Consider the following 26,467-nt stretch of genomic DNA (forward strand, 5'->3'; position numbering starts at 1 on the left):
CAATGAAAAAAAAAACAAAAACAAAGACATACTTAAGTCGCATTTGATTCATTAAATATTTAAATACTGTGATTATTAACTAAAGTCAAATAGCTTGATTGATTGCTTAAATGAATAAATGAATTAATCTTTCTGTATATAACAATTCACAACTTCCTTCAGTGCTTCACAATAAAAGAAAGGCAGAATAAAAATAAGAACAAAATTAAAACTAGCATAAAATTACAAAAATAAGTCAGCAATAAAATACATAAAAGACAAATAAGAGTGCACCAAAACAAGTAAAAGAAAATAAAATTCCACCAACTACTGAGCATTAAAACCAATTCTATAAAGGTAAGTAGTGTGAAAATAATTTATTTAATCCCACCCCAACTGAGTTATTTCACATTCTCTAAAATGTGTGAATCAGTGGAATTTGATTTGCTGTGGAGATCCCTGAAGTGATATGGTCAACGATAACTGTTGTGATATAAATACATAAATAAAAGAATAATAATGGCTCTATAAAAAGTCCTAATCCACAAAAACTCAGACCTTTTTATTATCAAAAATGACATTTTATGGAATATACCACAAACCAAGAGGACCACAGAACACATTACTGAGGTCACCATGGGTTTGAATGCGTTAATATCAATTTGCTGGTCCATCCCCTGTGCCATATTTGAACTTTAACTTTCATATTTTTTGTGCTTTAATATCCAAATGTTATTAAAACAAAGGAAAACACACAGTTTGCCAGTACAACAAATTAAATATATATAATCTAATTTTTGTTCTTACTTAAATGTGATTATCTCCTTGTTCTCCTCACATAAATGGTATCTCAAAGATAACTGCAGAAAACTGTCTTGTTGGGACAAATATGATTTTCCACCACAACTGAGTTGTTTTCACAATCAGATGTTCAGATTTAGGAAAAACAAAAACATGAATTTCTGGTGATTGACTTTACGACCACTTCAGCGCAATTTCTGTCCCTCATTTACGCACAAAACTTCTGCTATTCCAACCACTGCTATGCAGCGGCTGCAACAACATCAGCCGCTTCCTCTGCACTTATAAATCTGGTGAAATTTCTCGGTTAGGAGAAGTTCTGTTTCAGTTTGCTTGGACCATTGTTCTCCTGTGAACATGCTACCTGCGTGTCTGAGTTCCCCCACACGTCCAAAGATGTCTGGAGGAGCTGATTTTAATGATGTTGTGAGTGTGAAGACGCTAATCTGTCCATCAGATTCAGCTCAGTCAGCTGGAATAAGCTCCAGATCTTTAGGATCAAAGAGGACGTGGAGGATAGAAGGATGTATGGATGTGACAAGCAGTGCCGGGTTTCCATTAAAAACATCAAATGTTGCTATTAAAGAAGACAAAGTCAAAGCCTGACTGCAGCTTTTCCTACATATTATGTCTTGTCGATGATTGATTGGATATTTTGTGAAGAAGACAGGGAAGATCCTGTTCATTTTCCTGAATTTGGCCAAATTATTTCTTGATCTACAACCCTCCAGAGGGATGTAAAAAACAATTATGGACACAGCGTTCCGATGAATTTACCAGCAAACACAGATGGTTTCAATTTGACGGGAACTCCTACAAGAGACACTCAGAAAGAGAAAGATAACTTACTGGATTTTTCTCTAAAACAGTCTCACACCCTTTCTGTGTGCGTGGATGTCTTCAACATAACTTCTGCAGCCACAAGTCCTGATGTGGAAACCCATCAGCAGCCTGGTTTTGGTGGATTTTTGACTGAGCTGTGTTAAAATGGCTGTTTATGCCTTGAAACCATACCCCTGTGATGGTAAACAGCACTGAGCTCGGATTCAAACCAGACAACTATTAGGCTTATATGAATGAGACTTCCATCAGAAAATCCAGACCGACCCGTTTGTACAGCAAACTCAGACCAGGAGCATGTGAAGAGGCCATGCAAAATGAAGAAGATTTGAATCAAACAGTAGCTGCTTGTATATGTTCAAAATATCTTTGATCAGATCAAAGATCAGATTAGAATTCAACTGTGGACATGGGAACTGAAAAACATTATCCAATTATATTATCTTGGGTGAGGATAAATATATGAGACTAATATCAGTCTCTCATATTTCTGGACACGATTGGAAACATGAATTCACTTCTTCCATTTCCACATTCAAAAATCGCCTCCGCCAGCTCACACAGCGTCCCGAAGCCACTCGGCGACTGTTCTCCTGGGAGACATGGTTCTTTTGAGTCCGGCAGCTTGCTCACACAGAGCAGCCAGACGGACTGCGGTCTGAAGCCTCCTTCTGAGTGCACACCTTAACAACGCCACGAACTACTCTGCCCAGAGACCCGGTTCGCTCGCATAGAGCGACCAGTCCTGTTCACTCTCCAAAGCTTCCCCTGTAGCGCTACACCGTCTATGCATGACATCAAGTCCAGCGCAGCAATGACACATGATCAGAATGGATTGTTTACATGCACCATGATCGGATCAACAATCGGCATAACCCATGCTGCAGACGACAGTTTGTGGCAAACACCTAGGTAACATGTAAAAGTAAGTTAGGGTGTAACAGGTGAGACACAGGCGTGATGTACATGTTTTCTTTTTTTAACTCCTTTAAACCCTTCGCAATGAGCACACAGCATTTGTGAGGTCAGTAAGGAGCCAGTAACCTTACTGATGACTAAGGTGTGGCGTAAAGGCACCACATGACATCATAAGTGCATGTATTTTACTAATTATCCTTACAAATACTTCACAATACCACATGTACAACAATGGTACGTTCCATCTGAATGACATCCCTTGAGGTGGCCGCAAGAGCCTCATAGGGTATGCAAGACCAACCTGTGCTCCCCTTAAGATGCAGACCCTCCTGTTTATGACCCTACAACCCTTGTACAGGTCAACCACTTGAACAAGTGCATGTGACTGAGGCTTTAAACTCATGAATGGTTGTCTCTGAATTCTAGACATCAAAGGCCCTATTCCTCCCAGTTCTCTACCTGAAACAATGCTTTGACATGGCCTGACCCTTAACCACCATCAGTGTCTCGGCTCAAGAGTTCATTCATCTTCAGTTCAAGCATAACCAAAGCATGCAAGACAACATCGATGTAGAGAACACCAACAAAAATGTATGGACCTAATGTATGCACATCTTTCTGTATATTTTCTCGCTTTCCTCTCCTTCTCTCCTTATTGAACTATCTTGTTTAGCAATACAAGTTTAATATTTGCTGTGTTCCCATTACACATGTGCATAAAACTTTATCAAAATTCTAGAAATGTCGAAGAAAACAAAATTTCAAAATTACACTGTTTCAAGTAAAGTCTAATTATGCAAATTAACACAAATCAGCTGATAAGATAAGTCATTCAAAAACACGAATGTCAACAATACTATGATTTACAGCAGATAATTTCACATTTCTGTCACGGCACTAGCTCTCATCATCATCTATCAAAGGAGACGTCGGCATCTTATTCAGGCCCTGGAGCGGCGAGCAATGTGGGAAATCGTGGTTGGTGAGTTCACAGAGGAGCTGTGGATCCAACCATTCTGCATAACATACTCAACTTTTCATGAGCTGTGTGATGCTGGGGGACGTCTTGAGGCGCCTGCTAACCATGGTATACGGTCTTTAGTCATGTGACTGATTAAACTGGAGAAAAAGTGTTTTCATTGCAGTTTTGTGAAATCCGTCAATGTCAATGTGTCTCAAAAAACAACTCCTTCAAGTGCAAAAACCAATTTTTTTTTACTATAAAACCTTTAGGCGAATTTACCATCACAAATCCCATTTGCGCATTGTCACAGTGGAAAAGTAGCTAATCAGTGCTACCTAAAAGCAGAGCTATGGCATTACAACTCTGGTAATGAACTTTAAGTAAATAACTCATCCATGTGTTAAAAGCATTGCTATATTTCCTTCTCAAGTGTGAGATTACCTCAGAGTTTGCTGTTTTGTTTTAACATCTCTTTGTTACATGGGTGATATATTTTAAAGGGCAACATGACACAGGCTGTCCCAAGAAAAACAGCAATTGTTACATTACTTTCAATTCGTGTCAGTGATCTGCAAATCCTCTCCTTTCTCTGCCCACAAAATCTCCAGTTTCTTTTCCTTGAAAATTACAACATTCTGCTTTTCTTGTGATTTTCCAGGTACTAGGGAAAAGTTCACGATGATTTCCCTTTTTTTCTAAGCTTTGATATCCCTTCAGACTTTAGATGAGCTACTGTAGGAGTAAGGGGAACCCCTGCCAGGTTAAGTTTTGCATTGCACAGCACCACCTGCAGGCCAAACGTATTAACTGCACGTGCTGCATTAATGCAATGACTGGAATTCCACAACATAACCATGTGCGCCTTTTTCCTCCTGCTGACTCACTGCTTTATGTCTGAAAAACTACTATTTTTGAACAATTATAATACCATAAAAGGCCATTTTCAAGCAATTTAAGCAGCAGAATGGTGGATTAGTAAGGGAGTTTAAATGGGGCCATAAAAAATGATTTCCCCCCTTTTTTCTTTCTGTGTGGAGTTTGAATGAGTTTGAATGAGTGAGCCTCTTTCTTCTCCCTCTGCCCTCTTTCTAGTCTCCGTTGCTCCTCCTTACACCCCCAAAAACCTCCCTCCTCTTATCAAAACAACGAGCCAATCTGTCGCAGCCCGGTAAGAGGGGTCTGGGAGCCGCGGCGACCAGAAACCAGGCTGTGCGCGTGCACACGGATGCCTGCATCCATCTGGACGGAATCAGACCAGAACTCACGGCTGTTGGAGGACATTTAACACATCCGCACGCCCCCGAGACATTTAAAAACTTTTTATATCACTTTTTTTTCCCCTTTCTGACGTGTTTACACATTTTTCAAAAATATGAATGAAACTCTAATAAGTGGGCGGAGAGGATTATTTATGATTTTTTACACTTTATATTTTATTTATACATTTGTATATGAATGATGATTCATTTTCATTAATGAGAAGAACTTTGAGCGCATTCATGAAAGTCAGTCAAACTTTGCGCAAACTTTGTCTCCGCGTGGAGTCGAACCGGAGCCGGAGCTGACCGCATCCCCTCTGGTGGAGGACAGAAAAGACTTCAAGGTACGTGGCCAGGCGCCTTTTCTACTAATTGATCTTAACATATCTCTCTAATTTTGAAAAAAAAAAAAAAGTTTGCATCCTGTGATGTCGCGATTGCTGAATATTATTATTTTTTTTATTTTTATATTTTATCGTCATCCGACGCAACAAATAGTTCCATATATTTTGACAAACTTACTTATCTTTTTAAAACATTTTTATACTATATATATATATATATATCAGTTTTCCTGATTTAGCCTATTAGGATTAATTAGTGCATAATTTCTAGTCCAATCAGAAGGCTCAATTTGCTTGCATTGCTATAGGAGCCTAAATTTTAATGTAAAAGGTGTAAACGTTTTGCACTCATTGAACCAACACCTCTTCTTTAACCCTTATTTATTAAATGTATTTAAGAAGTTCAATTTTGTTTTTTTATTTGGGGTCAGTGGGTTTGTTTCATTCAGATGTCCTTCATTCTGATGCAAAAAAAAAAAAAAAGGATGACAACAAAAGCCTTATTCAGCAAAAAGTAATCCAAACGAACATCTGTCTGAGTCCTCTGACACATCCTCTTCCTATGTCCACCTCTCAGTCTGAAAGTATCTTCCCACTGTTGGCTCATCCTGTGTAAAAACCCACTCAAGGAATGCCCATCTGTGAGTTGGAAGTTTGAGCATTCCTCACATTTATTCCCCACGGAAGAACAAGTTTCTTCCTTTACGTTACTCATTACTGGACCTGCATGGATTTTTGTTTTACCATGATTTTTTTTAGCAGCATATGTCTGCCAGCACTGGAAAAAGGTTCCTCTCACTGTCTGAGACCTTTTTTTTTTCTTTGAATCAATCCTTTTAGAGCAGATGTATGAAGAGGTTCCACCTGTACGTGATCCTCAAGATAGAATTAGCATTTTCAGTCTAAAAAGCTACAGTCTTTAATAAGCAAATGTGTGAACTTTCTGTTTTTCAGAAGGCACCCAAACTAATAACCGGGTCCTAACCTCAGCCTCCGGGCAGTTCCTCCTTTTAATCTGTGAGTGCAGTCAGGAGAGCTTTTATATTTTTGAGATTTCAGTGGAACTTTCTACACTAAATCAGAAAAGAATGACCTAATGTGACTTATTGCTGCTGCTAACGTCAGAACATCTAGAAAAGGTAGACGTTGCAGTGTCCCACAACTGCAAACTCATCATTTCTCTTCCAGCACTTAAACACAGGAAGGCATTCCAAGGCTGGCCTCCATTAGAGCTCACAACAAGTCTCACGTGCTATTTCTACTCTCAGCAAGGGGGCTTCATTGTATAGCTCCTCGGGGCTTAAGGCTGGCAGAATATAACTACTGAGGCTGAAGGAGAACGCTTATTCATAGCCCCTCCCTCCAACACACCATCTACCTCATGTATTCTGCCATCGTTTTTTCCAGGTTGCCTCGGTGAAAAAGCACCCGGGCAGCACTGCATACAGCCAGTAAAAGTGCAGTTCTGGATGTCAGCGAGGCCTTTAAGTTAAATCCCACTACGTCATCCAGAGCCACTTACAGGAAGGTGTTAATGCATTTGCAGAAGTTCTTTTATTTCTTTAAGCTGAGTGACCAATGTTGGAGCAGCTGCTCTTTGAATGTGATCTGTTTGGATTTCTGAGATATTTTTGGATATAATAACTGATCTTCTTAACGTGCTGATTCAAAGTCCAATGGCGCTTTGTTTGATCCATATCAGAGTTTAGTTTCTAAGATATGTAAATGTCAAAACTTATCTCAGTTCTGGTCTTCCTGCAAGTGAACTCTGATTCATTTTGATGAAAACACAGATGGGAATATTTAGTGGATAAAAGATAGCAAATAAACTAAACAGAGTAAATTTAGTAAAATAAAGCAAAAATGCTGGGCACATATAAAGAGGCAACAGTGACTTTGATCCTGTAAAATATCCTGTCAGTAAACCTGATGCAGTTTGGAAGTGATGGTACTAAAAAATATACCTGATAATTAGACGTTTATTAAAGCTGCCCATTTTTCTGTAGATTTTTCTCCATGTTCAAACTTTATACGTAAATAAGACTAAACCAGAAACAATGAACACAAACAGCTTCAGACAATATGAAAAAACAAATCCAGAAAGATGGAATGAGCAATCCAATTAAATGTCAATGATATTTAAAGTTACGCTAAATAAGAGATTTAAAACAGTGTAGCAAAAACAAGTTTTTTCAGTGCATCCAGAACTAAAACATATAATTTTTCCTCTGTTTAAAGCTACATCAATGGTCCTAACTCAGCAGTTGTCACATATCCAGGCAGCTTGATCAGATCTCATCCACTTTTGTTAGCTTTGTGAAAGCCGATAGGTCCAAATATAAATATACATTGCTTGACATTGCTTGTATAATTGGGCTAAGCTCATAGAAACACCTAAATGGGGAGGTCGTTTAAATCAATCACTTCTATCAACCTGCCATACTTAGAGCGAGGAATAGTCTGTTATCTTGTTGGGGGAAGCCATTTATTTTAGACGTCTGCTGATTACAGCCTGTTGGCAGATAAATGAAGTGTTAGCTCCATTAGTCCTTTCAGTCTGCATCAAATGGTCAAAAGAAAATTGTTAAAGGCCCACTTCAATGGAAATCATGTTTTTGTAGAAAACTTCTGATGATGGAGGACATATATAAAGAATGAAAGTATTACAGCTGAAAGGGTAAATGTTTTGGTGCTTCCCTTTGACATGGGTAGGGATGGACTAAACGAACCTATTACCTCGGATTCCAACAAAATGAAGTCAATTCAGTTATTGGAAATTGACTGATTTTGCCTTTTTGAGACCAGACAATGTTAGCAAGCAGTGATTGGTCCGAGAATCTGTCAATCAAATGCTTTGAATGTTTAAGGTGGGGCCAGCGGGCACCACATGCTCTCATCTGATTGACCAGTTTATAACATGAATAACCAGAGATAAAAATATGTATCATGATAAATAATTAGGTTTAGCAATAACATGTTAAAAAGAGACACCAGAGCAAGAATGTTTTTTTTCTGACAAACAGAATGACTGAGTAATAGCTGTTTATTTTTCAACACAAGTCTATGGGATTTTGGCTTTCTGGGACCAGAGAGTACTTCCTGTTTGGAACGCGAGGGGGGAGGAGTTAATCAGTCCAGTTCTCTTTATGTACTGTCTATGGTGCTTCCTTAAGCTGCCTGTGGGAGGGGCAGAGTCAATGGGTGCTAATGGTTCTTTGAAGAAAATAAGTTCTACTTAAATTATTTTTCTAAATTTTCATACAGAGAATTTAACATGATTATATGGCGTTAATTTGGCCTTGCTATGTTCTTTGATTAGCATCCTCAGCTCAAATGTTGCAAAAAAAATACAAGAAAACCCAACTTACTGCTCTAAGTGAATCTGGTAGATCGCTCTGATTACAACACATCCTTGTTCTCCAAGGTATCGACCTGCAAAACAGAAGTTATGTTTCTGATGCCAAAAACATATACATGAATTCCAGTTTCTGCAATACTACAGGAAAACTGTATTGCTCTAGTATGACCTAAAGCTAGTAGGCTAGTACTGTAGTTAACTGTAAAGTTTTTCTTTCAACCTTGAGGAAGAGCAATGACATAAGAGGACACTACAAGAAAATCTTTGCACACTTTCAAGGAGGCTGTAAACCACCTTTTCATCACCTCTGCAACAGTGTGATATCACCAAGAAGGTGAAAAAGTAGTGCAAAAGGAAAAGGCAAAAGGAAGAGAAACGTGTCAAAAGTAGCACACTCTGGATCCTGCAGCATCTCCTACCGTTGCCATTTGTAGCTCTGTCCACCTCCATTCATCTGTTTAAGTAGAAATGGATTGCAGCTCAGTGGGGGGTGTTTTTGTTTCACTTCAGCCTTTATAATGACAAAGCTTCCACATCAAGAGCATGCTGCCATCACAAAGTGGGGAGGGGGGCTCTGAATGGGGGGAGGAGAAGAAAAGATGCAGTGAGGAGGGTCAGCTGCTGCGGCGCTCCAGCTTTGAAAATCCACTTGACCTCATGTTGCATTCACAGTTTCCTGCAGAGTGGCGCAAAGCTGCATGAAAGGGTATGACTACAATTAACCGCTGTCTAGCCAGCAAAAAAAGGGCTTCATATCAACTTTCTTATTGAAGATTTTAATTTGTTTGCAGGTTTTTCTTCTTTAAAAATGTGCATTCACTGTTTGTTCTAGATTAGTGGGGTTTGACAATTATAAGAATCATACAGTCATTGTCTTTCCTCTTTCACATCCACTCGTCTCTTCTCATTGGTGGAATAGAGGGTTTACCATGTGATGTCACAGACTTCCAACGCCATAATGGGTAGGAACATAATGAAGGGTTGAATGGTTAATTCCTGTTAGACTGCTGGATGTGGTGGTGCACGTGATGGGATAATGAAATCAATTTCCATTGATTATTTGTCTATTCTAATCCATTTTGCCCTCATTCTGGTTTAATTTCCTATTCTTCATTTATGTGTACCACGAAGTCCTGCGGCTAGACAAATACTCTACCTCCTGTCTTTGCTGATCAAAAGAGGAAGAACTTATTCCGCATTTCATCAGAAATTCTCCTCTGCGTTGTGGCCGGGACTGTTAGCAGAGAGTAAGCCTGCACTTATTTCCCATCATCCCAATGTTTACATTCTCCCAACCTCAAGCTGTGCAAAAAATGGCGAGCAATATTGGAGCTATCCAGCTGTAAAGTTCTGAGCCCGATACCAGCTCAGAAAAGTAAAATGAAGATGTTTACATGAGGAGTGGATGCATCAGAATGGAGCAGAGCAGGGAGCTTGTGGCCCGCCGATTGTAGATTTTAGGTAGCATATCTGCTACTGAATCACCACAATTTGAACAAAGAAATACTCAGAAATACAGTTTTAATCTCAATTTCCTTTTCATATGTTGTCTATCAACAAATTGTGTTACAATAACGTGTTAAAACACAATTTTCATTGGAATGGGTCTTGTAGACGTAATATTTCACTTTTTTGGGGCTGCACTGCCTTTATGTTGTCAGTCTCCTCCCACACAACTTTCCCTCAGATACATAAACTTTGGGTCGAGATCCAGTTAGCTTTGATGAATTATGAGCTAGGAGAAGCACAAACTGCAATTTAAAATGTTAGGCTGTAGATGTGGGCTGCACTCCTGTTAACTTTCAGATCCCACTGTGTGTAAAGGAGCAGTTTAAATACCAGGTACTGAGACATATGGCCATAATGTACACTAGGTAGGATAAGCTCGGTAAACATTGATTTTGGCAGTAAATATGGGTCACTGGGTCAAATTAAACTAACCTTTCCAATGTAATGACTGCTGGCTTCAACTTTAAAGTGGGATACTTCTTTGAATGGGGTTAAATCTCAGTAATTCAGAAACATCTTGAGCAGTTTACCAATCAGAAAGTTCAACTAAAGCTACTCAGCCAATGTGACCACATAAACAGTCCCAATATCCCTGCATTCCCTTCATATCAGATTCAGATAATCAGCCATATGAAGGAATATAAAAGAAAAAAAAAAGGGGGGGGGGGTATTGGCCGTCTCAGACTGAGTTTGGACACCCCTAAACCAGAGCAATTACAGCCAAGTCTCCGGACAATTGGCTGCAGTTCAGCGTCCCCGGTGTTCCTAATAGTTGCCAGATTTGGCGAGCCAGTTGGTGTAGAGACCAATTTAACCACACTTGAATCACACGTCTGTGGTGGCATGAATTCAGTCAGGTCAGTGTGCTTCAGCTTTGGTTTGCCCAGCCAAGCACACAAAGCAGCATTGTTGTATTCATCACAGAGGCTGTTTGTACCAAGTAACACATCCAGAATGTTTACCGTAGAGGCCAATATCTGAATAAGTGAAACCTTTTCTCTCCATCACTCCCCTAAAGAGGGTTTAAGGTTTGGGGATTGCTTGAATAAAAGTGAAACTTTAGTAAATCATGTTACTGGATTTTCTAGCTGAAATAATAAACATCCAGAGTCAAATATGACAGACATCTGTGGTTATCACATCAAAAGACGCCCGCTTCTCTAACACTTTGAGATATTTCCCCAAATTTAAAAAGTCTTAAGGAAGGATGTAGAAAATATTAATTATAAAAATAAAACTGAATTAGTGCCCAACAAACCTATGTTTAACTGGTTCATAATTTAGGTATTCCAGAACCCTTGATTTTCCTGAGAAGATTATCATTTCCCACAGGAGAAAACATCCTGAATCTCCTTTATCCCTGAATCAAACAATTAAATCAGGATCCATTCCTTCATAAAAAAAATTCTACATTAAACAGGTTTTCAAAGTGGCATGATATGTACTTCATGTTCAAATTCAATCCATATTTTGGAAGAATACTCCAGATGACCCAAATGCAAGAGTCATGAATCAGCAGGACAAATGATACTACACTATACAAATGAACCAAAAAAATAGAAATCATTGTGTGAGCAGGATTACAAAACTTAACCATTGTGCATAAATAAAAGCAACAAATAAACAAGGTAAACACAATTAACAGAATCTCAACTTAAAACTCTTAAAACAACAACATCAGAACACGGTCAGGAGTAAAAACAAAACCTCTCATGTGTAGCTGTAAATTCATTTCTTTATGGATCAAAAGATGACAGAGTTCAGTCATTTTTGCATAATTTCGAAAAATAACCTGCTAAAAGTGTCATAAAAAGTTAAAGTCCCATTAGTTGTCACACATCTAAGTGTGTAAAATGTGTTCTCTGCATTTGACCCATCCCCTGGGGGAGTGGTGAGCAGCAGACGCAGTTGCGCTCAGGAACCATTTGGTGGTTTAAGCCCCCAATCCAACCCCAGAGTGAAGCGGGAGTCTTTGGTAAGACTCCATTAGGATTTGAGCTCACAACCCTCCAGTCTCAGGGCAGACACTCTACCACAGGGCCACTGAGCAGGTCTGACAATTAATACTGTGATTTCTAGAAAAGAAATCGGAGTCAAATTACCTTTTATTTCATTTGGACAAAACTTATCTTTGTTGACAATTACTTTTTGGAATAAAAGTCTATTTTGGGAAAGTGAGAGGAGAGAAAAGGAGTTTATGTGTCACTGCTGTTAGTTAGATACCTCAGAATAGAGATCAAATACTTAGTTTATTTGCCCAAATTTGGGCACAAATGATCAAAAATCTGCTCTTGAAACTATATTTATGTAGCTATATTCAGAACTTAGTCATCATTGAGGTCATTTACATGCTGACATAAATCAGATTAGTTCAAGTTATCTGATATGTTCAAAGATTTCAGACTTGGCACTTGTCACTCCCAGAAATCCTGCCAGTTGAAGAAAGCAGCCAACTTTAAACTTATTCCCATTTACTCTTACTCCTCCTAGAGGCCCAGCCAAGGAGGATCAGCTAGAGTTTGAAATCTGGAAAGTTCTCCCCTGGCTGTAGAATTTTCTAAACATAATAGTCCCACTGGTGACCTGCGAGTCACCCTGACATAAATATATACTGTCGACTTTATCGTTTCAACTTCAGAAAGACCAGCAAATGTCTTATTCTGAGCAGAGGATACAATAATGACACACAAACATTCACTGTAAAAGGCAGACACAGTGTGACTCACTCTGTTATATTTTATGTTTTTACTCTGGAACTGGAACCCTGCTGACAGGGATTTCACTGCTCTCACGTGACTGCAGTCAACCATCTCATCCTGTCCAAACTGCACACACACACTTACTAACATGTTCTGTGATCATGGACACACAATAACTAAAACATGCACATTTTACAGTAGAGTTTCCCCTAAATCCCTCATTTGCAGACAGAAATGCATATTACTGCATGAGGGAGATGCTCAGAAACGGCAAACCATATGCTTTTCACAGTTACAAATGCAATACACATTTTTCAAAATATATTTTGCTGAAATAAATATGTTTAAATATGTGTATTTCACTGGGGTAATATTTTTGCTCACAAACCAGCAGCTGATTGTTTGTATAATTCTTGACATTTTTCTGAAATCATAAAAATCCACGGATGAAAGTGGTGGTAACATGTTCTCATTTTGGAAGACATATATAAAGAAAATTAAGATTAAGATTGCATTTCCGATTATTTCTTTATTCAAATCAGTGAATCAGGAGTAGTTAAAAAAAATTAAATTTGAAAAAAATTGTTGTAACCAACCTCCAATCGGCGGGCCACAAGCTCCCTGCTCTGCCCTATTCCAATGCATGCATTTGCAAACAAATAGATATCTAAAAGTATGTCTTTGTTTTCCTCGCCTGAGCTGAGATTTGCCTTAAAATTGTACGGCTGGTTAGCTCCAATATTGTTAACCATTTTTGTTGCTCTCCTAATGTTAGCTTGGGGGTATGAGGGGGCTGTAAGATAGTGGGAGAGCGTGTCAACTGATCGATTATGAGGTTTACTTTGCACTAGTGGTCCCGCCTATAACTCAGAGGCAATTTCTAATAAGCTCCTGCTTCTCTGCAGAAATTATATACTAGAAAAATGACAGTTTTTTTTTATTATTTAGACTAAAAAGAGTATAATCATGACTAAAAGACCACTGAGAAGGCTTTTAAAATATCAAAGAATGATGGATTCATGTCATTACACCTCAATACAAAGACTCCAAAAAAACGGGACTCAACACCTTCCTGCTTTAAACTGTGTTTTAAGTGTAGAACTGGGAGGTCAAACCACCAAATGTGTAGCTGTTACTCCAGCTCACCACTCCTTCAAGGCATAACTCCTTCAGCTGTGTGAGAACTACTGGCCTTAAGCTTGAACTCTTTAAAATGACACTTAGTCCCTTGATATGACACAATGCAATAAACAGGAATTTTGCCACAACCACAGAGTTTAATGTCATATGTCTGATATCTGTATAGATTCTCCTTCATCCAATTCAGAGAAATTTGTCGACAGGATTGGCTTTATCTTTTCTCATTGATGATGTTTCACCCTGTTAACCTATTAATCTCCTAACCTATAGAATGAGTTTTAAGCCCTCTACTTCTCAGAGCTTATGAAAAAGATTTACAACAACTGTATGTAGTATAATGTCCTCGATAATAGAGGTATAATGTATTCAGTAATAAAAAGATAAAACATGCCAGTTGACTGCTTCAATGTTTTGATGTTCTTTAGACCAGTTTTTTCCTCTTGAAATACTACATATTAAAGAAATCATATTTGGAATAACCCAAAAATCCTGAAAAGATCCATTAAAACTCTTAATTGGTATTTACTAATGATTGGTGATGAGTTTCCTATTCAATATTAGAAAATGCAATTATCTTAAAAACATTTCATCAAAGACAGAAAGTTTGATCAACCCATTAGTTACGTACAGGTAGCCTATTTTTTAATTCACTGAAGTGCCAACTCCCTGAAAATTGATCATGGAGGAGAACTTAACAACTATTCGTGCCTGGATGGAGGTATATGACACCAAGTCTTCCATATATCGGAATAGATCTGGGAAAGAAAAAGACTGGAGCAAGATTACAAATATTTGCATCACTTCGATAAATCCCACTAAGTCTCTTCTAAGTCTATCTGCATAGTCCTATTCATTTTTGTTCCCAATCATATTTATTGATTGTTATAAAATATTGGTTCAGCTAAGTTATGTCTTAAAAAGTTGCAGAAAAGACACAAACGTCAACAGTTTAAACTGAAGTTGGACATTTAAATGAGTTGCTCACTCTCATACTTTGATATTCTTACTCGTCATGTTTTATGTGTTTTTGTAATAAAACCTTTTCCGATATTATCATGGGGAGTTCCACTCAAGAGACTGTTAATAACGTCAAAGAAGTTTGATGAATCCTCCAGCCAGAGGTCACTGTGAGGTTGGACATGCTCACATGCACAGTGCTCACTAGAAAGATGAGTGTGAGATGAAAACAAACGCAAAGCTGGAATCCCACCAAAGAGGTGCGGACCCTTCACCGGTCAATGACATCACCAACCATACGCCGATGACACTGTTTTCTTCAGAGAACATCTTCTGCCCCCTAACCTGTACTGCATTTTTCTGCAGTCTGAGCCGATTGTCAATTTTTATTACACATCCAGAATGAAAGATGAGCTTCTAAAGAAAGAAATGGGTGAAGAACTTAAACTCAACTTTAAATCTATAGTTTTTTTCATCCGTTGTCTACTGAACTTACTTACACATACCTAAAATAGAACACCAGGATGTCTACTTGCATCCATTGGCACAAGCTAAGAGGTCAACGTAACTCAATTACATATGTGTATTTCTATCTTTATTGGTTAAAAACCTTTTGAATGTGAGGATCTTTCAATCTGCATGTGCTGGGTTGTAAATGAGTGGCTGATGTTAAGACCCTCGCCAAGTGCCGGAGGAGGTTTCTGCTCTGGTGTGGCCTACACAACCAATGATCAAATGAACAAGTCTTTATGTCTGAGCCAGAGTGGATGTGTGTGTGTGTGTTTCTACTCATGCGCCCATGTGCATTTCTCTTAATCAGGGTTCTTTCTCGTTTTTCCAACTACTCTTTCAGTGTGTCTTGCTTTTATTTCCTGTGTCTGTTTTTCAGACCAAATCTCCCCCTAGCTCTCCTTTCTTCTGCCCCTCACCCTAAAATCCCTCTCTCGTTCTGTCTTTGTATTACTTTCCCTTCCCACCATCTGTCTTTTGTGTTTAGGTGTGGTGTGAAGAACTCCTGCCAATTCACAAACACCCACTGGCTTTGTGTATGCTTCTTTTGATGACTTTATTGTTCATCCGGATTTACATGGCCTTCTTGTCTTAATAATGTGCCTGATGTTGCAAGCATGATGTACCTTATTTTTTTCATCCAAATAATCAAACAAACACAATCTGGGATCAGGACCTAATCAAAGACACATTCTGACCAAGTCGTAGTTACCTCTGGAACTTGTTACAGCATTGGCAGCATTGACATAATTGTCCTGAAGGTCATAAATGAGGCCCACCACGGTCACAACGTGTGCTGTTCAGGCCAGAAGTGAGCTCAATCTCAAAATTCATGTTTGGAATACATTAAATAAAAAGTTGTGACTGCCTCAAGAAATTTAAGCCAGTCTATCTGTGGATTACAACATTCTGTACAAGTTGTGGAACAAAAAACTCTGTTGCTGAAGTTTGAATCAACGTTTCCTTCGCCATCATGGAGAATACCTGCATAAAAGGGAGTGACCAAACAAGCCCTCTTCAATCAAAAGGTCACAGAAGAAAACGTTTTTTTTTCTGATGGCGTTTATTAAAAGTCACGCAAGACATGAAACATTCATGGACCATTTTAAAATCTAAGAGGTCTGTCAACCTCTTTCCAGAGATATAAACAAATGACATCACAGGGTGGTCCCCTCACTGTGGACTCCATCCAAGCCACTCTTGCAGTGAGTCTCTGTTGGCTTGCCAAACAGATGGCGGTAGCAACATAACGAGGAAAAAAAGCTTTAAGCTAAGAATGTTTTTGTCTGACACAACAAAGAATGACTTACCTGTTTCGTCCTATAAAAAGGAAGAATCACTCTCTAAAGTCAAATCATTTTACACGTATAAGCCTCTGAAGGAATGAAAAGACAAGACATTTTACACTGAATTTTCTCATCATTCTGTGTGTCATTTGAAGACAGGAGGATAATTAGCAGGGACTGACAGGCTGTTGGATCATTTCTTTAAGAAACTTTGTCATCCGAGTTTGTGTGTGTCGTTTAAATCTTTAGCAAGTTCTATTACAGAACTAAAGGAAACAATGTGTTTTATGGGGTCAAATCAGGACTGTTGTAAATTTGAAAAAAAAAAAAAAAAATTTAAGCAGTTTTAAACTCAAAAATATATAATGGAAACTTGAAGGAATTATTGAAAATGTGAATAAATAAAGTTGAACATTTGGAAAATAATATTGCAAACGTGAAAGAAATATTGAAAATAAAAAAAAAAATGAAAAAAATAACATTGAATACTTAAAAGAAATATTGAAAATTTGAAAAAAAATGTAAATTTGAAACGTGAATAAAAAAACTAAAAGTTTTACCAATTAAACAATAATGTGAAACATGTCCTGGTAGCCAATGAACTCAAAGTCCCGCCCCTATGTAAAATTAGGGTCAGTTCTTGAAAATCCGAATTGAAGCTAGAAACAGAGAACTGAAAGTAAAGAAGGAAAAACAAAAAAAGGAAAGTTGAAAGTATAACTAAACATGATTTATTTTAATTGGTAACAGTTTTAGTTCTTTTAATTCAAGTTTCAAATTCACATTTTTTATTTTCACATTTTCAATATTTTTTTCAAGTTTTCAACATGTATTTTCATGTTTAAAACTGCTTTCCAATTTTCAATTTTTGTTTTTCAAATTTACAATGTGTTTTTTCATTCACTTTAAGTTAATCCTGATTTGACCCCATTGTGTTTTCCCAAGATGCCTTTTCACTTTCTAAAATGCTTTTTTTTTTTTTTTGCAGTTGTTTTGTTGTGTTTTAGAGACTATTTTCCCACTGCTATACTTTGAAAATGATATTGCTATTCTGTTGTGTGACATGTTTCCACTGCTTTTCTAATCTGATTCCTTTGTGTCGTCTTTCCACAGATGAAGTGTCAAAGAGTCCTAACTTACTTAAGGATATGTGGGACCACTATGTTTGGTGTGTCTCTCCTCGTGGGCATCTCCACTGCCTACATCATGGGCTACCAGTTCTTCACTACCGCCCAGAATCACCTATCCTTTGGCTTGTATGGAGCCATACTGGTTGTCCACCTAATTATTCAAAGCCTTTTTGCACTTCTAGAACACAGAAGGATGCGGCGATCCTTAGAGACACCAATCAAGCTGAATAAATCTTTGGCACTGTGCATAGCAGCTTATCAGGAAGACCCAAACTACCTAAGAAAATGCCTGGTGTCAGTGAAGAGGCTGACGTATCCTGGGATAAAAGTGATCATGGTGATTGATGGAAACTCTGAAGAGGACTTGTACATGATGGAGATTTTTAAAGAGGTTATGGGATGGGACAGATCGGTCACGTACGTGTGGAGAAGTAATTATCATCACAGAGGCCCGGAGGAGACAGATGAGAGCTACGCTGAGAGCCTCCAGCAGGTCTCCAGAGTTGTGCTTAACAACAAGTGTGTGTGCATCATGCAGAAGTGGGGAGGGAAGAGAGAAGTCATGTACACAGCCTTCAAAGCACTGGGAAGGACCGTGGACTATGTTCAGGTGAGTCTTTAAAATAAGATTACACTACTTAAGCAGGACTGTGTTATCTTCAACCTTTAGTGGTTTGTATGAACAAACTCAATTTGCTTTAATTTAATTGCTATATAACATGATTCCTTTAAAATAGTAGAATCTTTAAGCCCTAATCCTAATTGTATTCATGATTCAACTGTATGTCTGTTTAATTTAACAGTTTAATTTAATAAAATGTAATTTAAGCTACTTTAAATTTATGACAATGCAATTAAATTCCGTAATTAAAGTCCTGTGGCATTGTGTACAGTTACTCTTTGGTTCTCATGACAATAAATGCACAAAAACGTGAAAGGAAGTTGTAATCTGAAAGAGGACATAATAAGTAAGCAAAACTCTGTAAGATGACTGGATGGAGATGCAATCTGGATACGAACATAGACAGTAAAGAGGCAGAAAAAGAGGGAAAGTGGGATGTGCCAAGCTAAATCTGGTCGCCACAAAGAGTCTTTTGTGTTGCTTTTCTTCAGACGGTGACTGGGTGCATCGCGTTGGAAAGTGAAGCATGACATAGGGCAGTAGGTGATGTCAATGACTTATAACAAACCTGTTTTACAGGGCTTGGCATTACATCACCTTCATAAAGGAGTGACCTAACGGTAAAAAGTCTACAATTAGTTTTTCTTTTCTTATAAGAAAATAATGACTAGAAGCTGAAATAATACTGATTCAGCTTTTTCATGCACTTGAAGTATGTGGGGGGAAAGCTGTTTGGCTGGTGAGCTGTGGTGTGTTCCTGTGGCTTAGAATATAAACAGCGGTTAAGAACTTTTACTGCTGTGCCAAACAGTAAATATGCCTACACAGGGGTAAAACACAAAGACCCATTTTATCTTGAGAGTAGTGATTATTGAATAAATGATGTGCTGTTATGGAGATGTATTCATTATACCATTATTTAGGATAATACAATTAGCTGAAATTTAACAAAGTTTGGACTGTTGAGAAAATGGCAGCAACCCAACTCAAATTAATTAAGTTTTTTCTTATTTTAGCTTTTTTCCCTTAAAATTTACGATTAAACCAGTTCAATTCAATTTTTTACAAATGACAAAAACATTTCTACTGAGTTTACCAAAAGTTTCTACCATTAAAGAGGTTTTTTTTTTTTTTAAACATTGCAAGAATAATGGTTAACTGAAGATCAAAAGTAAATTTAAAAATAACACAACAGGAAATTTGGAGGCTGACTTCACTCTCAGCCCAGATTTGAAAAATGCAAAAAAAAAAGAGGCGGGGCTACACTGCGTAATAATGAATAATGGAAAGTGATTTAAAGCAAACTGATGCCAGTTTCACCCTCTGATAATATATATATACATATATATATATATATATTTGATATAGTGTTACATGTATAGTATATGGGGATAATAATGACGGAGGTTGAGAATATTTCTCTAAATATGCCAGACCACAGGGCTGCAGTATGAGTGTTACAAAACAAATCAATGATGCCAGCAACAGTTTCTGCAAATTCTAGCAGGGGATCCATATCATGGGACAACACTAGGGTTTGCTGGACCCATGGGGACCCATGTCTGAGTGGTAAAATGCTGCTAGCATCATAATCTAATAAAGGCTAACGTATTAAGCTAACGATTGTTAGCTTAATACGTTCATTGTAAATCCCATCAGCTGGACAGAGTTCGCTGGATTCAATGCCAATTGCACTCAATCCACTGTTGCGTAACTTCCAAGTCCATTGGAAAGTTGTGCAATGACGTCAAACTTCTGAAATGACGTGGGGGCTTACACCAGTTGACCAATCACAAAATTCATACGTCGTTTCAACCTGTAGGGGGATCAAATGGTTTTAGACCATAATTTCAGGAATTAAACAAGTTTCTTTTAAATTGTCAAAAAAGTTGCAAGGACCAACAGTCAGCTCTTTTAAAGCCCCAACAGCCAAAAAAAAAGTTGATTTCCTGTTTGGTTACCCTTTAAATATTGATTTCTTTCCCGCCTGGTATTACAACTTAGAGATCTGTAGAAAAAATTAAATATATATATATATTTGCCACAGCCACACCTCTTCATCATTAGCATGTTTGTAATTTAGCCCCTTGCACCTGCAACTGACTTAATTGTACCAAAAAAAAAAAGAAACACATACCAAAATCCTTACGGGAGTTTTGATGAAACACCAGTATTCTGCAACAGAAATGATGAAGCTGGACTCCACTTTTACTATTACCAGCTCCTGCCAGGAACAGATCTGTTGTTAATGAGCATCAGGTTCTGAGATTGTTTTCATCAGCTGATCGAGCACAGGGAAATTCCCTTTTATAGAAGAAAGTGAAATAAGCAACAATAAAATAGTGGGTGGCAAATAAAAGTAAAAACAGAACACTTGATATTTGTTCCAGAGGAGTGAATACTGTCAGTACTTGGGATTTTTATTTACTATTCCCTTCATTTTTTTTTTTAACTATGTCTGGCTTGTCATATGGTTTTCACTTTATTAGTGATTTTATGTTAACGCTTGCTCATAGAACATTGACTGTGGCTCCTTTTCAGGTGTGTGACTCTGACACCATGCTGGACCCAGCATCATCAGTGGAGATGGTGAAGGTTTTGGAGGAAGACCCTATGGTAGGAGGTGTCGGAGGAGATGTACAGGTAAATACCATGTGACTGTCTCCTGATTTTTTTTAAGCTGAAGGATATATCATAAACCTATGAAATGTTCTTGTCCGATGTAGATCCTAAATAAATATGAGTCGTGGATCTCCTTCTTGAGCAGCGTTCGATACTGGATGGCCTTCAACATCGAACGGGCTTGCCAATCCTACTTTGGTTGCGTTCAGTGCATCAGCGGGCCTTTGGGAATGTACCGGAACTCCCTCCTGCACGAGTTTCTTGAAGACTGGTACAATCAGACATTTATGGGATCCCACTGCAGTTTCGGGGATGACCGTCATCTCACAAACAGGGTCCTCAGCCTTGGTTATGCAACCAAATACACTGCAAGGTCCAAGTGCCTCACAGAAACTCCAATTACATACTTGCGCTGGCTAAATCAGCAGACTCGATGGAGTAAGTCGTACTTCAGAGAATGGCTTTATAACTCCATGTGGTTCCACAAGCATCATTTATGGATGACTTATGAAGCTGTGATCACTGGCTTCTTCCCATTTTTTCTCATTGCCACTGCAATTCAACTCTTCTACCAAGGAAGGCTCTGGAATATCTTGTTGTTTCTACTTATTGTTCAAGCAGTGGCACTGATCAAGTCCTCTTTTGCAAGCTGCCTTAGAGGCAACATCGTCATGGTGTTCATGTCCTTCTATTCCGTACTGTACATGTCCAGCCTGTTGCCGGCAAAAATGTTTGCCATAGCAACTATCAACAAGTCCGGCTGGGGGACCTCCGGAAGGAAAACTATTGTGGTGAACTTTATTGGTCTCATTCCAATATCTGTCTGGTTCACAATCCTCTTCATTGGGATTATATACACAGTAATCCAGCAGACAAGAAAACCCTTCCCTGAATCAGAGAAGATTGTTCTGATCATCGGGGCGGTGGTCTATGCCAGTTACTGGGTCATGCTGTTGACGCTGTATACCACGCTCATAAACAAATGTGGGAAGAGGAAGAAGGAGACACATTTTGATATGGTGCTGGATGTTTGACAAACTCTTACTTTTGTTTACAAATGGTTGTTGTTTTGTGTCTTTTTTGATATAAATTCAGAACAGCTCTGGATGTCAAACTGGTTGATTTCAACCACATTAGACCGCAGTGACTGTAATTCCTGACTTTTCTGTATCTACATGCTGATTAAGTTAAGTCTCAGATTACAAATGCAGAGCAAATGTATTGATCAATGGTTAGCCAATACTCTGTACCAATAGAGGCACCCTACCAGGTAGCGTTTTTCTACAAACTGCCTTTAAGAGGTAATTCTCCTTTTTTAATTAAATTAAATTAAATAAATACCCACCTGGTTGCCAACTCTAATAACATATACCAGTGGGTTTAGGTGCCTTGTGGTTGACACAAAAAAGTTTTAGACCTTGAGTATTTATTAGCTACCTCTGACTGTCGTCATATTCACTGGGCTTCATTAAAGAGCTTAGCAGCCAGACAAACTGCAGATACTTTCAGCCTCCGCTGCTGGATTTACAAGTTAGCTTGTTTTATTCACTCATCTTAGAAATGTTTGGACACTCTTACCGAACAAAATAATATACATTTCCCCAATGAAAGAAAAGCCAAACACGAGCTAGTCTAATGACTCCACAGCTTTGATGATTGTAATCAGCAACCAGCCTTCTGTAGTCAATGTTATTTTCAGTCCACAAACACTGTCATTACTGTGCAGATGCCATAAACTAGTGAAGATAGCCACTTTAGCTCTGTTCATTGGAAAGATCTGCTTTAAGGGGTCAACCCCTCCTTAAACGCAACAGACAAGCAGGACACGTTATGGACACAGTGCTACTCAAGGTACTGCTCTGCAGGAGGGATGGTGTGAACCATACTTTAGGACTGGGAAACAATCCACACTTGTTTTAGGACACCAAATGTCACAACTGGAACTGGCAGGAGAATCAAATAACTACCTTGATTCTGTTTCCAGAGAGCACTTCTAGTTGGTGGGAGATTCAAATGTACAGTAATATTTATTGTTTAAAGACAGTTATTGCTAATCTGTGGCTGTCGTTTATGGCTCATTGTTAAAAGTGTTCTTATTCAACAATGGTTTGTTCCCTTTTTTTTCAAGTGAATGCAAACATTTTACAAGCATTTTGAATGTGAAGCAACATGACAGATAGAGAATGTCAGTAGTTATTCCCAGTATTATTTCCTCAGTATTGGTGAGTATGATCTTTATTTAATCGGATGGACCACACGCAAGGGACCATTTCACTGCTGCTGTGACTCATTTTTTTGGGGAAGGGGGACTTGGCTCCAGAGATGATGGCATCCAGACATGATTAGCCGGTAGCAGAAATTCTTAACGTTTTCAGAATTGTAGCACCTTTTATGAAAGCTTTAAATGTGAATAACTGTTAACACTCTCTAGTATAAAAATGTTTTGGGCTCTGTCAGAATTCCTTCCCTAATCACTATAGAGTGCACTATATAGTGTGTTCGCCATTTTGCAATGCTGTCCAAATCTACAATTCCAAAATTGAGGTGCACTAGAAATTTCCCAGAAGTCTTTGCAAAAAACTAGCGTGCATCGATCCTCACTAGATTAGCGAAATATATACGACAATGGATTGCTGTCGAACAATTTTGCAGAAAAAAACGTGTTTAAATGTAATTTTTTAATAAACCATTCACATTTTCATCATCAGAACACAGTGGGGTCATAAATAGACATTGTGAAATGTTTGTATTGATTCAATTTTCACTTTGTGATATCGGTCACGTCATATCCAACGTTTAGTAAAACGAAAGAAAAGTAGTGAACATGGTGTCTGAATTGATTTTAAAATCCAGGGCACTATATAGATTTTTAGTAGTTTTTAGGATTAGGGTGGGAATTCGGACATAGCTTTAGTGTGCAAGATTATCTTAAAATAGGACACAAATATGGTGATCCTTTGATCATTTTCTGAATTGAAATTGTAGCAACTCTAAAAATTGGGAAGCTGAGAGATCAGTTATGATGAATTCGGGCTTTGTCTATATTTGAACTCACAACATTTAACAACACAAGGGTGTCATCATCCTTTCCCTCCTCTCAACATAACAGGTTAAAATAACTAACAGAAAACAGAGTGAAACAGTCAGACAACAAAACACATAAACAAGAATCCACATTTAAACCTCAATCCGCCCAGACAGGCAAAGGGAATTGCATCCCACATTTCCTTTCTTGAACAGCAGGTCCAGTGTGGCTGTGACCACCACTACAATATTAACAAAAGTGTTCAGATTTGTTAAACTGTTAACTCTTTTACACCAGAGCTTTAGCTCCAGTGTTTCCTTCGACTCCCGAAACTTTTCAACCCTTAATGCGATCAACACAAATCAGCTTCCATCACTGAGAAAAGTATATAGCTTTGTACTGATATGTAATGTTTTGTATCAGTGGTGTGTTGCAATATTGATGAAAAGTTGCTTTTAAGTGTCGCTTAGGGGGGAAAGCCACTTTTCTCTGCAAATCAGCTGATTCGCGTTGATTGCATAAGGAGTTCCAGTATATCGAGTAGGTTTTAACTCCAGCATTAGAGGTTTAAAGCCTTGAAAAAGCCTTGTTCGACAAAAAAAAAGATGTATTTCTTGACTGAAATGGGGGGAGGGGGAGACGGTGAACTTCTGGTTCTGATCAAGGACTTCTGATTCTGGCTAGTGCTGTCTGGACGCCATGTTGTTGTCTGTAGCCAGGTCAAGAATGTTTTCAGATTGGTTTTTATGTGTTTTTCCAACCCATTTAACCACCTGTGGTTGCTATGCAGCTATGGTGGATGTGATGTGATGGGTGGATGTGATCCATTCCAAAGAATTTCATATTTCACTTTTCACAGACTGTGTAGAGGGAATTCTGTTACACGTTTTGGCTTCACTGTGCAACGGGATCTGCAAAGAAAAGATAAACGTCGAAGAAAATGTTTTATTTCATAATTTAAATGTCCCACTTGTTGATGGGAATGTGAATGAAGGCACATTTTAGTTTTAAATTAGTCAGATGTTTGTTATTGACAGGAGTCAACATGAGTTCAAATAAGAAGCACTTTTATGTCTCCTCCCATTTTAAACATTTCGCTTGACATCATTAAGATGAAATACCTCAGTAGGTTCTCTTGACTTTGCAGTACAATATCAATGTCCGTTCTGAAATTTTTCATTAATTTATTACTCGTTTGCCAAGCTGAGTGTGAAACTGCCTCTTTACAGGCATATATATATTTTCAGTTTTTGTGCGTCAGAGCTGGATTTTTTCTGCTTTGTTGGTTCTTTGATGTAGCTGTTTACACATTTCTACTTTAATGCATTTTCACCTATTTTTATCTGTCTACCAAAGAGTCTATTTTTTCATGTTTTTAGAAGAGAAAATGTAAATATTGTGCTTAAAACTGTTCCAACAGTGACTTGTATGTTTGACCAAACAATGTGAAACTATGAGTTTTGTCTGTGATAACAGTGAAATGCAATTTGTTGGGATAAATTATTGTTTTGTACTTGATTATTAAAACTGCATATTTATTTAAATCTGTGGTTTAGGAAAAGCATTTCCTCTTCTTATAAAATCCCAAATATGACGACAGTAGGAAAAAAAGTTAAAATAATATTTTAGTTGTGTAACATAAACAACACATCAACATAATTTGATTTATTTGTCATGTCAATTAAACTATATGAGGAAATGAAGATTCTCTTTCATTGCTGCAACAAGTTAAAATCCTGCCTCTGGTTCTTGCATGTGCTTTCTCGTCATTGTGCCTTCAGAAACATGCATAGGTGATTAATGAATTATGCATGTTCGTTTGTCTATCTATGTGGTCCCATGATGGAATGGCTACCTGTCCATTGTGTACCAAATGGAAAGACAATGGCAGAATCTTAGATTTTCCATTCATTTCTTTGCACAATATTCAATGATGACATTTATTTTAAATGTTATGAATAAAAACAATCACACCAACTGTTTCACAAAGATGTTGATTTGTTCAAACAGTGAGAATTTACAGAGAAGTCACATGAAAACGTTTGACATTTTTAACATTTTGACTCATTTCAAGTTCTTATGAACTCCTAAATGAGGAAAACTGGACCACAAAATTATTCAGTCAGTGTGTTGTTTGTTGTATCCAAAAATATTTTTGTTAATTTTCTTGGATTGATTTATTTTTTAAAGTTTTCATGTATAGATTTTTATTTATTGGCTCATTTCCAAATAAAGCTGCTAATGTACGCTATATGTCTGTTTTTATTTTGTGTGGATATGAAAACCAGTGTTAGATAAATATTATGTGTGACACAGTAGTTTGTCTTTAGTCTATCTCTAACCGGCTCTGCTTCAGATTTTTAGTTCATCTTTGACTTCCTGTTACTAATTTACATGCTTAATAACAAATATAAACCAATCATCACTTATTATTGTAAGTGGTTAATTAAAAAAAAAGTATTTCGCAAAGTAATAAAAATTATTTTTATCATTTGACAACATTA

The 26,467-nt window shown here is 37.8% G+C and overlaps 1 protein-coding gene across 1 annotated transcript; it reads left to right on the forward strand.

Moving 5' to 3' along the window:
• The first annotated feature begins 4,572 nt into the window (after positions 1-4,572).
• Positions 4,573-26,206, forward strand: has2 (hyaluronan synthase 2). Its single transcript, XM_024263495.2, has 4 exons — positions 4,573-5,105; positions 17,678-18,304; positions 20,858-20,959; positions 21,043-26,206. The coding sequence occupies exons 2-4, from the start codon at positions 17,678-17,680 to the stop codon at positions 21,970-21,972; spliced, it is 1,659 nt and encodes a 552-aa protein (XP_024119263.1). The 5' UTR covers positions 4,573-5,105; the 3' UTR covers positions 21,973-26,206.
• Positions 26,207-26,467: the final 261 nt, after the last annotated feature.

Source organism: Oryzias melastigma, linkage group LG16 (assembly GCF_002922805.2).
Source record: "Oryzias melastigma strain HK-1 linkage group LG16, ASM292280v2, whole genome shotgun sequence".
NCBI lineage: Eukaryota > Metazoa > Chordata > Actinopteri > Beloniformes > Adrianichthyidae > Oryzias > Oryzias melastigma.